This window comes from Rattus norvegicus, chromosome 2 (assembly GCF_036323735.1).
Source record: "Rattus norvegicus strain BN/NHsdMcwi chromosome 2, GRCr8, whole genome shotgun sequence".
NCBI lineage: Eukaryota > Metazoa > Chordata > Mammalia > Rodentia > Muridae > Rattus > Rattus norvegicus.
In genome coordinates this window covers 250,283,020-250,299,324 of record NC_086020.1, presented here as the reverse complement: position 1 = coordinate 250,299,324, position 16,305 = coordinate 250,283,020, and the positions used below count along the sequence as shown (strand labels likewise).

Here is a 16,305-nt window from a genome sequence, read left to right as displayed (position 1 = left end):
CCATTCTCTCCCCATTACACCCCCCCCCAGCAATCCCCTTCACTGAGGGTTCAGTCTTAGCAGGACCAAGGGCTTCCCCTTCCACTGGTGCTCTTACTAAGCTGTTCATTGCTACCTATGCCATTGGAGCCCAGGGTCAGTCCATGTATAGTCTTTGGGTAGTGACTTAGTCCCTGGAAGCTCTGGTTGCTTGGCATTGTTGTTCATATGGGGTCTCAAGCCCCTTCAAGTTCTTTCAGTTCTTTCTCTGATTCCTTCAAGGGGGGTCCTATTCTCAGTTCAGTGGTTTGCTGCTGGCATTCACCTATGTATTTGCTGTATTCTGGCTGTGTCTCTCAGGAGCGATCTACATCCGGTTCCTATTGGCCTGTACTTCTTTGCTTCATCCATCTTATCTAGTTTGGTGGCTGTATATGTATGGGCCACATGTGGGGCAGGCTCTGAATGGGTGTTCCTCCAGCCTCTGTTCCAAACTTTGTCTCCCTATCCCCTCCCAAGGGTATTCTTGTTCCCCTTTTAAAGAAGGAGTGAAGCATTCGCATTTTGGTCATCCTTCTTGAGTTTCATGTGTTCTGTGCATCTAGGGTAATTCGAGATTTGGGCTAATAGCCACTTATCAATGAGTGCATACCATGTGTGTTTTTCTGTGATTGGGTTAGCTCACTCAGGATGATATTTTCCAGTTCCATCCATTTCCCTGTGAATTTCATGAAGTCACTGTTTTTGATAGCTGAATAGTATTCCATTGTGTAGATGTACCACATTTTCTGTATCCATTCCTTTGTTGAAGGGTATCTGGGTTCTTTCCAGCTTCTGGCTATTAAAAATAAGGCTGCTATGAAGAGAGTGGAGCATGTGTCTTTGTTATATTTTGGGGCATATTTTGAGTATATGCCCAAGAGGTATAGCTGGGTCCTCAGGTAGTTCAATGTCCAATTTTATGTACCTGTACATCCAATGCATGTATATTCATGATCTAACTTTTGAAGAGAGTTTTCTTTATTAATATGTAATGACCTTATCTATATCCTCTAATTACATTTTTACTTGAAGTCTTTCAGAATATTAGAAGAGCTATTCCTTCCCATTTTCTGCTTTCATGTGTACAGTACATAGATTTTTTTTCACCTCTTCACTTTCAATCTATCTTTGCCAATAGGGTTAGCCTTTTGCATAGAACAAAGTGTTGGACTTTCTGTTTTGATCCAATAAACTACTTTGTATTTTTTAGTGAATGAGCTGAAGATATTAACATTTGAGTTTACATTTGGTATTATTTCTCTGGTTAATTTAAATATTGTTTGTTCTTTTCTTCTTCCCTTCTCCATATCTTAAAAGAATTTTCTGTCTTGGGAATGTGGTAATTTTGCCTGAAAGCTATTTATCATCAGGATTTGAAATAAAACATTCTAACTTAAATGGCTTTTAGGGTCCCTATATCAGGTCTGGTTTTATTCTGATAGGTTTTTCTTTAAAAGTAAGTTAGTGTTTTTCTCTTGGTTCTTCTTCTATGTTCTTAGCATCCTAAATGTACACATCCTAAACATGCCACAGAGAGGCTCTTCTCTGGTCATTTCTCTTTGGAATTCTAAATACACTTGCATGCCCATATTATTCCTAATACTTGGAAAGTTTTCTGCTATAACTACACAGATTATTTTTTAATCCAGTGGTTTTGTCTCTGATCATTCCTCTACTACATAGATTCTTGGGTTTAGTCTCTTGATAATGTTTCAGTGTTCTTAAGTCTTATGGTCAGGTATAGTTTTCTTCATTGCTGTCTGAGTGCAATCTCTTCTCTTCTCTTCTGTCCCTGACACTCCTTCTTCTGCGTGGTCTATTTGTAATGCTCTCTACTGTGTCCTTATCTGATTAATTTATTTTCAAAAGTCATAGTTCATTTTATAAGATACCAACCTCCTTGCTCAGTTTTCATTGTCTGAAGTTTGGTTGGTAATATTGAATATTTCTTTCATGTTGCTTTTTGATTCACTAATTTGGATCCTGAATTGATCTCTTCTCTTCATTTATCTATTTATTTGAATCCTCTTTGAAGTCAATAAACATTTCTAAAGGGGAAATCTGAATTTGTTGTCCAGCATTCCAGGTATTTTTTATGATCTTTTGTTGCAGATATTAAGGTATTATAAGTTCTAAGGGAGCCACATTTATTTTTTCATAGCTTTCGTGTTTTGTCTTCTGATTTACACATCTGTCTTTTAGTTCTTTGCTTCTTCTACTATACATTGTTCAGATTTTTTGTTTGCTTGCTCTTTGGATTTTTTTGGAGGGGTCTTTTTAATGTGCTGTCTTCTCTTGGGCTTGTAACCTCCACGTGTGACCCTGTGTTCTATAGGCAGGTTATATTTTCTTTTCTAAGTTCCAATAGTCTTCACCCATTATATACTTTTTATTATCTTTAGCTTTCAAGTTGATACCTAAATTAAAAAATGAACAACTTAACTTAAAAATGTAAAATATCATTCTCCTTAATGAAAACAGAATGTGAGTTTAAGAGAACAGTTTCACTATAAAGACCATCTAACAAATATGCTTAAAGAGTCTTAAACACCCAAGGTTATTTCTTACTCAAAACTTCCCCCTGACTTTTAAAAGTCAATACTGACAAAGCAATCGTTTTTTGCTTATAGTGCTCACTGGGGCTGATCTGCCCTGCCAAATCCTACCAACTCTGATATATAAGAACTGTATCTCAATGAATCTAAAGCCAATAAAGTTTTCTCTTACCCCAGTTACCAATATCTAAAGAAGCCAAGTTTTCAGGATATTAACAATTCTTAAAGTTGAAACAATGCCCTCTCTGCATGTAGTTTTAACCTTAATTGAGAATTCTTCAAAGAGGATATCTTTGTAAATATTGCAGACATCAAAAAAGAATTATGAGCAAGGTTTTTGGCACCTGACAATTTAACACCATCATGCCTTTCATTTTTAAATAAGGTTTAGGCCTGCTCATCCCAAGAATAGATTATCATTTCAATGATTTTAATAGTATAAGTCAAAGAACTTGATTAGCACCTCATAAAATTTTATAGCTTAATATCTAACCATATGTGGATGCATATTGAATAGCTAGTGTTAAAACTCTTTGGTCTAACTTTGTAAATTGTGATTTTTTTTTTTTGATGTCAGGCATCTGCATGAACTTTTCATCGTGTTATCTCCATATAATTAGAAGTAGTGTTGGAGACAGGAAAAGTTGGAGTTTAAAGACAATAGAACATTTGCAATTCAATAGTTCTATGATTCTGTGAAACCACTGACACCATCAATATACCCAATATACCTCATTGTATAAATATTGAAGGTGGCCAAATTTCCTTCAAAATTCATAAATCTTAGTTGTGGTGAGGAAGGTGTCCTGGGGCCTTGTAGCCAAGGCCTCTTTTTTTTTCTCTCTCTCTTTTTTCTTTTTTTTTTTTTTCTTTTCTTTTTTTTTCTTTTGTTCAGAGCTGGGGACCGAACCCAGGGCCTTGAGCTTGCTAGGCAAGCACTCTACCACTGAGCTAAATCCCCAACCCCACCAAAGCCTCTTATTGTCATTTCTAGTACTGTATTCATGTTCTACTACAAGATGTCTTTTGTCTGAATATTAATGCCCCAGTGTGAGATTATAATCTAAAGGTAAAGGAGAAAGAAGGCATGTGGTTTAAAATAAGCTACTGTGGTGGTACTTAATTTTAGTTTCTGGTTTTGCAAGCTTTTTCTCCCGTTGGAAAGAAAAACAATTTCTCATAGTGCGAGGACATCCCTTTGTTTATGAAGGCCAAAAGAAGTTACTTATAGCCAGCTATGATGCTGCAATGAATTTGAAATGTTTTGATGCAAGAGAGTGAATTATCAAATTAGAGTAAGAAGTTCTGAGTTCTACTGCACACAGTTTTCAACTCTGATGAGCTTTCTGTGTCTTTTTCATAAGGGTGGGCCCAACATACAGACTGAGAAAGAACATTGTAAGCTAAACTGAAAAGAACTGGAACCTTGCAAAGGATTTCTGTAATGGGGCATAAGCTGTGATGAGCTATTTTTAATAAATTTTCAATTCCTATCTAAAAGTTTTCGCAGTATCTCCTCCAACTGAGACATTGTAGCTTACAGTGAGATGTTCAAAGAACAAAACCCGGCAAAAAAATAAAAATAAAAAAATTCAACAAAGGTCAGGTTTTAAAATGTATCCTTTCAACATTTTTTGTCTTTTGTTTTTGCTATTTTCAGAACAAGTTTTACACTGTTTCACAACGCTTTTTTTAAATCTAGTTTTCCAAAATTTACTCCTTTCCCCTTCTATATGTAAATTAAGGGAAGTCTCCTTAAGAGTCTACTAACCTATTCCCTTTGCCCCGATAAAGCTGTAATCCTTTTCCTTGCTCATCTATAAATGATATATATCTCATTCCCCAATCTCTTCCTAGACAATTCCTGGCAGCTGTCAGGGGTGGGGATGGGGGTGGGGGTAGGGGAGTGAGGGGGAGAATGTTTAACCTTGAAGACTTTTTGTATTCCAGATCAAATATACATGCCAACACTTTTACTTTTCAGAAAATTGGGAGCTCACACAGCTTTGAATGTCACACTCAACTGGCATTGGAGAGAAAGAATGGGAAGGCTCCTAGCCCTATCACCTCTAAATCACAGGAGAATCCCCAGATAGAAGGAATTTGGCTTCACCTAGAGAGCAGGGATCTAAATATAGCACCGGTTTCATCACTTTTTAAAGCTTTTTGTGCATGTCTGTGTTTTTCTGTGTGTGCATTCCTGTGAATGTGTAGGGGAGAGCGAATGTTCCTGAGTTCAGAGGCAGAAGGAGCCGGATTGTGAATAGAAGAAGGGAAGTTGGGAAACACTTCTCATTTTTGCACCTCCCTGGAGCAGCAATCCCAGACCAAAATAGAAAGAAGGGGTCTTGAAAGCTGCCATTAAGTCTCTATGATAGCCACTAGGCTCACAAGCAGAGACCTTTCTCTTGGTCAGCCTGCAACCTGCAGCGGGCAACACAGGCAGGGAGGAAACCCCGAGGAGGCGCTCCTGGCGGCCTCTTTGCTGAGATAGCAGGAGCGGCAGCCTGCGGAGCCACGCGCAGCGTCACAGAACTGGTGTGGGAGCACCCAGCGCACAGGCCTATAGCCGCGGTGCTGGCGGATTCCCGGCGCTGCAGAACGCCGCGCCGCCAGCAGGAGCGCCCGGGGCCGGTGGGAGAACGCCCCGGGGAGCCCGCGCTGCCCGGTGCGAGCCTGATGACACCTGCTTTGTGTACTCCAGGCAACTGAGGGACCTAGAGAGCTCAGATGGCTGTCTAAAGGCTGCGGGTGATAACGGAACCAGAGAAAGCTAGAACATTTCATTTCTCCGCGGGACTGAGATCTTGCTCTTCCAAATTGCAGGAGTCCAAGTAGAGGTCACCAGGGGCAAGCAAGAATGGCTGAGGTCTGGGAAGGTGGTCATCCTTTCTGAGCCCTGGAAAATCTCCTTGACATTTTTCACACTTTGAAGCAGCTGCAGCTGGTGTCGTCGGAAAAGGGGGTGGGAGGAAAGAGAGGGGGCGGGGAGAGTGGGGAGTCACAGGCGCGAGCCAGGAGCAGCGCCTCGTCTGCCAATCCTGGCACCTGTGCGCCAAGCCGCGGCACCGCGGAGGACCCCGCTCTGGGCCAACCCCGGGCTCCGAGCCACGGCCACCCAGCCTCTGGGCCAGCGCGACCTGCAACCGCCCACCCAGGACCCCCGCCGCCACCCGCAGTTGCGGGAGCGGAGGAGCCCGGCCACTGCCTGCTGCGCCCCTGGCCACGGGGTCCCTCGCCTCTTGAGAGGCGTCGCGGCCGTCCGGGGCAGCAACCGAGTTGGGTACACGATTCGCCCGCGCTGCCGTTCTCTTCTCCACCCAGGATTTATTGTCTGTGGAGCCTTCTGGGGGCGGGGAGGGAGCTGCGCCTCCGCCGCCGCCGCCGCCACTGCTGCTGCTACGGTCGCTAGCGCGGCGCTCTGGGCGGGCGGAGGCCGGGGACTGGCCGCAGTGGTGTTCCCGGCGGGCTCCTGGTTCCCCCGGGGCACCTCTCCATCCCTGCACCTGAAGGGCAGTGGCACCATGGTCTGACACCGCATCTGCCCGGAGTCCCCTCTGCCTTTGCTTTCGGAGGACTTCCCTACTGGCTTCACTGCGGACCCCAGAGCACTTTAAGGAGTAACCCTCGGCAGCTGCAAGGCCTTCGCTCCCTGGACCCTCATGGGTAGTTTCTGCTTCCTGCGATGTGAGTAGGACACTGGGGGACCTCTGCCCACAGTCGAGGAGTGGGGATCTGGGAGGCTCAGGTGGCCCGCGTGCCTCAGCGTTGGGGCGGTTGCCGGTCTGTGGGAATCCGGCGCTAGCTGGACAAGTGCTTTAGGAGACCAGAGCTTTGGATGGTCGAGGGACCCTAAAGGGTTACATATTGCGAAAAGGAAAGGTGAGGAGCCAGTGTGGAGCACTGGTGCTAGGACCACGGGGTCCTGCGAGATATGGCCTTCTGCAATTTTTTTTCTTTTTCTTTTTTTTGTCCTGGGGTATCCAGTCCGCTTTCCCCGTGGTGAGGGACAGAGCAAGTGTGATCACACACACACACACACACACACACACACACACACACACACACACTTGTGGCAGCACACACTTGTGCTTTATCTTGGAAGGTGTATTACTGTCTTGCTATCTATAAAGGAATTATTGGGGTGTATGTCATTGAGGATAGAAAGAAAAGGGTGGGGTTTGGGGAGAAGAAGAGGATGGGAAGCAGGAAAGACTAAAGGACAGAAAGAAGTGGGAAAGGATGGGGAATGCTTTCCTTGGAGTCAGGGAAGGTGCCTGGCTTGGAGAGCCTGGCAACTCCTTTGTGTTCTGCGGGAGAAGCTTGGGAACCTCACTGGTTCAGCTCAGGGTCCCTTGGCATCCTCCGGAGTCTTTAGGGATTCAGGACATGCCTTGGATTGTATTTGGAAAAGGAGCAAAGACCCGCCAACATTGGGGTAACTGTGACACCCTGCTTGCGGACAATTAGCTGGGCTACCAGAGATCTCCTATATCACCAAATTTAGAGTCAAGATGGGGGCGGGATGGGGGTGGGGGCTGCACAGATTGTCGTTAAAAACAGTGACTTCATAACCGAGATGGCTGCAAAAATTGCTTCATTACACTACTTGGCCATCAGGATTGGGGAGAGAAAAGATCCGCCCCCGGCCCCCTCTCTTGCTGGTTGCCCCTCCCCACCAAGGCACAAAGCAAGTGGCACCTCACCAGGCAGAGAAGGGGTTACTTTCACAACTCCTGGGAATCGGCCTCAGGAAGGAACCATCTGTGACTCCCACGTTCCTTTCCAAGTTCTCCATCAAAAGGAATCTCAGAAAGCAGGAGGGGGTGGGTGGGAATAGAGGCAGCGGGCCTCCACCTGCTCTTTGCTATTACTTTCCCAGTACACTTAAGCACATCGGAATTACCTGCAGTGGTAATTGGGTCAGCAGGAGAGCATGTGCAACCGAGTCTCTAGATGGGGCTCTGCTGATGGATGAGAAGCAATTTGTGTTTGAGCATATTTTAACCTGAGCAAAATTTCTAAGCACAATAGAGGTTTCATCGCGTGGGCGAGCAGAGTGCGTACCAGTGAAAGTGAACACGTGATTCCTCCAACGCAAGAGAAACTGTATTAGGAAGTAGCTTTTCTTTGTTTCAGGCTGAGCCTATGAGAAGCTCAGTATTCCAGTTGCTAAAGTTCCCTTTTATTTTTAATAAAGTTGACCAGAGGCGATAGAAAGCGAAGGGGAGCACAGTCTGGGATGCCTCTTGGTTACCAAGTCCTACATTCTTTGTTGCAACCTACCCTCCACCCAGATATCTGGTCCCAGCTGGCTCCTAGTTTGAAATGACACATTCCCTCTGAGGGCATGGGGGTAAGTTCTTCAGGCCCTAAGCACTTGCTCATGGGTGCTCTAGAGCTTCAAAAGCTACTGCCTTTCTGAAACACGTGCATCTGTCTCTGGTTCAAGCACTCCCAGTTGCTGGGGTCTAGGGAACCACCTGGAGGTCTTGCCGGAAAAGAATGGAGCAGTCTGCCAGGCTTCCTTCAAAGTACTCATCACAGCAGGGAAGGGAGAGAAAGTGGGGTTCAGGGGTGATTTTACTTCTCCTTAACTATCGAGTCGAGTCTAAAGTTATTTAGGGGTGTACTGAGCAATAACTGTATTTGAATCCCTCAGGCTTACAAAATGTCCTGAACTCTGATAATCTATTAATTTAGCATAAGTGGAGCTTGTTTCCTACCCAACAGTTAAGGGCAGTTACCTAACCTGGGGATCTCTTACTTCCAAGAGACCTTAAAAAGCTGATGTCTTTAAAATCTGAGCTGTAAATGCCCTTCCTGGCCAATGCCTTTCCACCACACCAAGTTGTCATGAGAGAAAAGGCACCTTCAATTTCCAGAATATACCATGAGCTGAGAGGTCTTTATGCACATTTCTTTTTAATTTAACTTCTCAAAAAGATGTGTGCTCACCATGGCAACCCTTGCCTCCCACATCCAGGCTCCTGCACATATGCAGCTTCAGAATTAGAACAACTTCACAAGAAATGAACTTGGTCCAATTACAGGAGCCATGTTTTATTCAGAATTTTAGTATGGCTTTAGGCAGGCATGAATATTTTCTTAATTAAAATAGCATTTCATTTTACTTCCTAAGCTTTTAATTTTTCTAATTTCTCAGTATAATACAGAACATAAACATGAACTATTTAGTGTACTTTTTATTTGCTTTGAATTTTTAGAAATCGTGAAGATATTGTTATTACAAATCTTTATCACATATGAAGGGCATCCTGTATAATGTCAGATTGCTAATCTGGGGTATTTCCAGTACACAAGTGCACGGTCATAATTGTAAAAAACAAAAGGTCTCTATTTATAACCTAAAACACCACATTTTTTACAAGAGCTGAAAAGTTGTAAGTATTAGATTTTAATATTAGTATCTCACTGATGCAATAATTTTGTTTGCTCAATGCCTATAACCCTGGTGTAAGAATGGGTCACAATTCCACAGCACTAAAACTTTACACCCAAACCAAAAGTACACAGGGAAAGACTAACTGCTCATAAATTTCCTGATGGGTTGTTTCTGGATTGTATTTTGTTTGTTTGTTTTGTTTACTCCACAAAAATTATTTCATGTTTTAGAAATTTCTAAACTTTAAAAATATGTGGTGTTTTTTAAACTCAAGAATTGTAGTAGCCACACACACCAGCAATAAAAACATTATTTTGTCCATTATTTTCAGCCACAACTTACTTTGCAGTGCATCCTCTGCACTCCTTCTTGGGGACAAGAGAGGTCTAATTGTTCATAGGTTGTATCTTGACTTGCAGAACAATTAATTCTAGTCTGTGACACAGGAGACATTCAGTTTGGGTTACTCTTTCCTAACTCTGAATGAGATCCCAGTGGAATGATTAAAGTGGAGATGTTTTTAGGATCTTCTGTAAAACTCGATGTTTTCTCTGGGAATCTCTAAGGATCGCATCAGTCTCCCATTGGGTATTTTACTGTTTCTATATCAGAACATGGAATTTGAACATAAAACAATTTCAACGGTGTAAAGCTATTGTTTCTGGGGGAGTAACAAAGCAGAAAGTATGGTCTTTAAGAACCCTTAGATCAGGATTCACTAAGCCTACATTCATACCACCAAGTCAAGTCTGCACTTAATTTACACCGTGTTACATGTGGACTTTGTCAAGTGCATAATAACATCTATCAATCGTTTTAATATTATACAAAATGTTTTATTGCCCTAACAGCCTTTTATATCATACATGTTCATCTTTCCTCCACTGAAACTTTAGAAATGCTGAAATTTCCTGCTTCTTAGTTTTGCCTTTCCCATAATGTCATATAGTCATATTGCCAGGTGTTTGAATCAGTTTCTATGATTTACCAATATTTACATATGGATCAAAACATCAAATTATGAATTTGTATAATACTCAAAATTAAAATAAGTGCACCATAAAGCAACAATGTATAGAAGGAAGGAAGTACAAATCAACAATCTTGCTCCATATTTTAGGGTTTTTATTGCTGTGAAGAGATACCATGACTAAAGCAACTAAAATATTTAATTGAGGCTGGCTTACTCTTCAGAGGTTTAATTCATTTTTGTCAAAGGCAAGAATCACGGCAGCATGCAGACAGACATGGTATTAGAGAGGAAGCTGAGAGTTCTACATCCAGAATGGCAGGCAGCAGGAAAAGAAATGGACATCAGGACATTAGTTTGAGCATTTGAAACCTCAAAGCCCACTCCCAGTGACTGGCCACGCCTCCTAATCTCTGTCAAGTAAAGTAACTCCTCTTCCCTAAATGACCAAACATCCAAATATATGATCCTATGTGGGCCATTCATATTCAAACCACCACATGCACTCCCCCATAATGTTCTAACTCTGTCTGTGAGCAAGGTTTGGATCATTAGAAACACCCATTTCTAGAGAAGTGGAGCAAGCTGACTTTAGCAGCCTCAGAGCAACAGTACAATCACCAATAACATGCAGATGAGTCTGTCAAAACTGTTGCTGAGATAGAAACAATTTCCAACTGGACAGAGTTTCGCAGGGAAAGTGGGATGTCAGGTTAGATGAACACTTGTTAAACACTTGGATATAAATCACTTTTTCTGTGTGTATCCACTTACATATAGTGGTAGGACAGCAAACATTAAAATAATGCTACTGAAACAATCCACTCTCTTCCTGTTCTGGAATTAAGTGTGCATGCTGGGAAGACAGTGAACAACATTTAATACCCGCTTTTCCTTACATAAAACAGTGATGAACTGTACTCGTACTATTAGGCACCAGCCACTAACCCCCAGGATGAGTCAAGAGCAGAACTTCAAAATAGTTCTGTAGGAAGCATCATCCCCACTATTCCAAAAACTGGATTATTTGAGGCTCAAACAGCTTCAAAGGTGTGAACTGAAGCTTGTGGAGTAAAAAATCCAAGACATTTTCAAATTATGTATGTATGTATGTATGTATGTATGTATGTATGTATGTATACGTGTATGTATGTATTTTAAAGTATGTCTTTTCTTTTAGAGTTTCATATATGATTATACCCTACTTATATATTTCACCACTTCCTCTCTCCCAATTCCTCTTCAGTTCCTCAGGTGGAGGACCTCTTATTTTATACTGATTATTTTATATTTATACATATATTATACATATACACTAGTTAGATCATTTGGTGTTGCTTTATGTACACGTGTTTAGGCGCACTGATGACATTTCAGTGTGGTTGCCTGAACAAAACTTACATCCTCTTGATTTATAAAGAAAGAAATACATTCTGGTTCAGATTTTCAAAACCCAGCTACATGTTTGGCAATGACGCATATTACTTTTGTGACCACCTTAACACGGGTATAGGAGATACTCTTGTTTGTATTCTAGGAATAATTAACATGGAAGAAGCATTTTATCACATGTTAGAATCTGTAACACTAAAATGTATTAAGAAATTTCAGTAAAGCCTGCAGGGTCAATAGCTGTCATCTATCCTTAAACTAGGATGGTAGACTTGATCAATAACCTCTTTGGAAGTGTCAGATAGGCTACTTACATTATTAATCAAAGTAGAAAGTTTATCATTTGTCACTCAAAGACACATGGAAAATTTACTAAGTAAATGCAACTCCAGGGGTTTCCCATGTGCACTAGCTTCTGTTGATTGTTCATTGCTTTAATAAACTTAAAATGTGAATTAATAGCAGTGATCAGGAATAAAATATCAAAGCTTATATTAGCATCAACACAATCTATCTAAACATTTTAACAATGAAGTCAATGTTCATATTGACTGGCTTTCAAAACAAAAATACCATTTCTCCGGTTGCCCCTGATTATCTTTGTTTTACACCAAGTTCAGGTTAGTTGAAAATTATCTTAAATTATGAGAGAGTTGTAGTATAGCGAAGCCCTATTTATAACAAACTTATTAGGCTAGAGACACACATGCTTGCACACATGTATGCCTGTGTTCATATAAGGGCAGAATTACACGTGGTGGAATATAAGGGGTACAGTAGCAGCAATAAATTGTGTTTCTATGAGGAGAGAGAATAACTGACCTGAAAAAGAAGCTGTCCTACGCCTGTTCTGCATTAACACTTCACCATTAAGTATTCTAGGAAAAAAAAGAACATGGCATTCTAAACAACAGGAAATCAGAGATAGCATAGAAAAGTGGGGAGAAAATGGAGGTTTTTATGCTGTTATCATATTTAAAAGAGGAAAAAAATACCTTTGTGAGGTGGCAAAATACCTTATAGAAGGCAGCATTACCAAGCTATGGGATAATAGAATGAAACCAGAGTGAAACTGAGACACTCTTTGCTATGAAGACATCAGTGTATTAAGATGGTGAGTAATGGACAGAAAACTGAGCTATGCCAGCTGAATACCAAGATATGCTGTGACACAGATGGTGTGATTAAAATAATTAAAATGTGTAGATAATTAGATTTCTTGAGTAGTAAACACTCAGTGGTCTGTATTCACCATAATAAGCACCTCTCAGAGTCACAGAGGATGAAAAGGTACCTGGGTCCACTTTCACCACATTTGATGTGTCATTCAGTGTTACTTGGAGACAGTGTAGTTCATGACATAAAATTGGTTCTTCTCCATTTCAAGTGCAATTAATTTTGTAAGACAATTATAAAAGCTGTGGTGATTAAGTCATAAATACCTATTTAAATGTTGAGTGAGTGTTAAACACTACAGATCTCCTGGGGACAATACGGAGTGCCGCACAACATGTACAGGGCATGCATGCACACACGTCATGATGCTCTGTTCCTCAACACATGTGACAGAATAGTCTACTCTCTCATGGCTTCTTAAAACTTCAGGGCTGGACGAAACTCCAGAGGTCTCATTATGTAAGAAAGGAAGTTGAGGCCCAGAGAAATTTGCTTCTTTATTCTAGATCAAAGAGCTGTAAGTGGAAGCAACTTCTGGGGACCAGCTCTTAGTGTCCAACCTTTGCCCACAAAACCACACCCATAAAGGTATTGATGCATTTTATACCATAGAGCATGAACAAGAACTTAATCCACCAGCCACCAGATACGGTTAACTGAGCCAATAGGATAGCAGCACACACTTGTTTTTTCATTTGGGAATTTGGAGTAAATTTTTCACTAAGATTATATTTGGTTTAAGGCTTTTTCTTTCAACAATTGCCTTATATTTTCTCTTTGATTTAACTGTATGAAAACATTATAATGTCATAAATATAGCGTTTATTAAGTATTCAATTTTAAAAGATGTCCTTATTTAAGAAACATGGAAATATTTTTTTACTAATAGGGAAGTATTCTGAATGTGGTAGAATCTATCTTAATGGAAAACTAAAATTTTCTCGTAAGTCATTGATTTGTTTTGTAATAATTCCAGCAACATGAATATTGGATGATGAGAAATGTACAATTCAGTTTGCACAAGTAAATTCTTTTCTAAATTTGTTGATTTCAATAAAGGTCAATGGGTGAGTTTTCCTACCCAAAACAAAATTATTTAAAATATTACAGCTTTATATAAAATGTTGCCTTAAATATTGATTAGGAAATTATTCTAATTTGGGAAGATAAATGCCATAAATTGGAGGTTGTACAACACGACATTTTCTGTGCTTGACCCACCCTTCTGTGGTTTGCTTATTTGCTTTCTCAACTCCAAAACCTGAAATTTTTCTTCCATCTGGTAAAACTCAAAGGTGACAGTTTATATTACCTTAGAAATAACAAATTTCCCCTACTCAATGTGTTTGGTGTCTGTTATATCTTATTTATTCTGTCATAAAACAAAGTGTAAACAAATGTCCTAAGTGCTTTCTAATGCTAAAATAACCACTGCACATTCTATAGTTTGCTGATAAGGAAACCGAGGGAAAGACCCTGCTATCCCCCAAACAAAACATTCTGACAGTTTAAAACAGTTCTGAAACGCAGATGTAAGCCTCTTAAAATACGTATTTACCTTATGGACAGTGAAGCACAGAAACATTCGCAAACAAAAAGTGTTACGGAAATTAAATCTATAAATCCCATCTCTCAACGATAACGATTTTTAAGGCAGATTAGGGGCTTTTGTGGCAGCTACGTAGATAAAATGCTTGGTTTGCAAGCGTGAGGACCTATTCATGTCCCCAGAATAAGTGTAAAAGAGCTAAGTGTGCTGTAATAGATCTGTAATCCCAGTGCTGGCAAGGAGGACAGAAAGGGAATCCACAGAGCTTGATCTCAAGCCAGTCTAATCACATTGGTGAAATCCAGGTTAATTGAAATACCTGTCTGAAAAAAAAAATAAAAAAGTGGGAGGTAATTGAGGAAGGCGCCCAGTGTCACCTCTTGCATCCACACATAGGCACACAGACAAGTACATAAAAATGTAGTGCATGCAAACATGTGTGTACGTACACACACACACACACACACACACACACACACACACACAGAGGTGGGGGGAGGGGAGAGGGAGGGAAGGAGGGAGGAGGAGGAAGAGGAGGAAGAGAGAGAGAGAGAGAGAGAGAGAGAGAGAGAGAGAGAGACTTGTTTAAATGTAGGGATACCATACTAACTACTGCTTACTGAGTTGCATATCAACACAGACACCCCACCACCTCACCCTTTTTGAACAGTTCTTACTCATTCTGGCCTTCAGTGTGCAGTCTAAGGCTCGTGGGTGTAACAGAATGGGACATATTTCTTTCTGCATCCAAGAATGCAATCCCACACACCATACAACATGACACAGTCTGAATGTCCTATGTCTGTGCTGACAGGAAGACAAGATGCCAACCTTCCACTCACCCTTATAGTAACAACTGTTGTACCTTTCGGGTCTAGTTTTCCTTAGTGAGATGGTATATAGAGATGTAATGTTTTACATGCTTTGTGGCGACTTACTTGTTAGCACACCTAAAGTGTGCTTCCCGCATCCAGAAAGCTTTTCAGTTAAATTCATACACCGCTGATAACAAGGCAGGATGTAAACATCAGGGACCATCTGATAAGCACATAGGTGGTTTTCTCTACCTCTGTATGTGAAGGAACTGCACCATTTAACATTATGTTTGACTTCAAAATGTTATGAAGTAGATAAATTTTATCAAGTTAACTTATAGTCAGATGTAGCGCCTCACACCCTGAAATTCCAGTATTCAGAAGGGTGGGGTAGGAGGATTGAGAACCAGAGGACAAGATTGTTAACAAATGGGCTATCCAGTGACACTAGGTTTCAAAAATAAAAGAAGGAAAAAATAGTATATCTCATATTGAGACAGAGTCCCTACTCATTTATGAAATTCTAGCATATGGTAAGTGCAGGTTCAAGCAAATATAGATACAAAAGGATTCGGGGCTGTGTATTGTTATTATCCTAAACTTTAATGTAAGTAAGTATATACATTCCTTGTCTCATACCAAGACCACCATCTTCTATAACATTTGGCAGGGCATGTACTTCATTTTTCCCAAAAACCTGATATGTTGGAGACTGCAAACCATGCTCCTGTGGTATCTGATGCAATTTCTGCTGCTATAATTGAATTTGAATTGAGATTTTTTATTGGATATTTTTTATTTACAGAGATATTTCATAACCTTATTCAACATATAGAGTCTTGAGGCCCACAAGCCATGAGCTGCATCTAGTGAAACTCTTCTTGCTGTGGAAAATCCAGAATCTAGATGCCATGTGGTATAGTACATGGAGTGAGACTGAGTCCCAGAGACAGAGGCAACCTGATTTTTATAATATACCCACCCTCAAATAACTCTTCAATCCATCTATCTATGAGTAGGCTCCATCCTCGTGTTATAATTAGACTGGGGCTTTGAAAATCCCAGGCAAACATTCCCTCTTTGAACTAAGTCCCTGCCCTCTACTCACCTCTTAAGGGTTCCTGTTGACTCCATCTCTTAAAAACCCATAAGGGATGGCTTTCAATATGGGTGTTGAAAACATTTAAACCACAGTGGCCAGTATCTCTGCAGTTTGTCTTAGGTAAGTAAATTACACTCTTTATTCTGCGTGAGACCAGATAGCTCCATTGCCCAGAGGTTTATCTCTTCTTTGCCTGTGTTGAGTTCCCACTCTTTGCTGGACTGTGTTCTAAATCTTCTCTCTTTCCTGACAGTTTCATGTGGGATAACGTGTGAAAAACAGAAATGTAGGAAAAGAAATCTGTATTTTGATTCAGGAA

General features: G+C 40.9%; 1 protein-coding gene across 13 annotated transcripts in view; it reads left to right on the top strand.

The window, feature by feature from the left end:
* Positions 1 to 5,057: 5,057 nt before the first annotated feature.
* Lrrc7 (leucine rich repeat containing 7) overlaps positions 5,058 to 16,305 on the top strand; it is a 501,827-nt gene continuing 490,579 nt past the window's right edge. For 2 of the 13 annotated variants that reach the window (XM_063281182.1, XM_063281184.1), the window contains exon 1: positions 5,062 to 6,263. In XM_063281182.1, coding sequence (XP_063137252.1) covers positions 6,262 to 6,263 — 2 coding nt within the window. In that variant the 5' untranslated portion in view covers positions 5,062 to 6,261. Of the gene's footprint in view, positions 6,264 to 16,305 lie in introns of all 13 variants that reach the window. The other 11 variants (XM_063281185.1, XM_063281181.1, XM_063281186.1 and 8 more) reach the window with 8 other exon arrangements.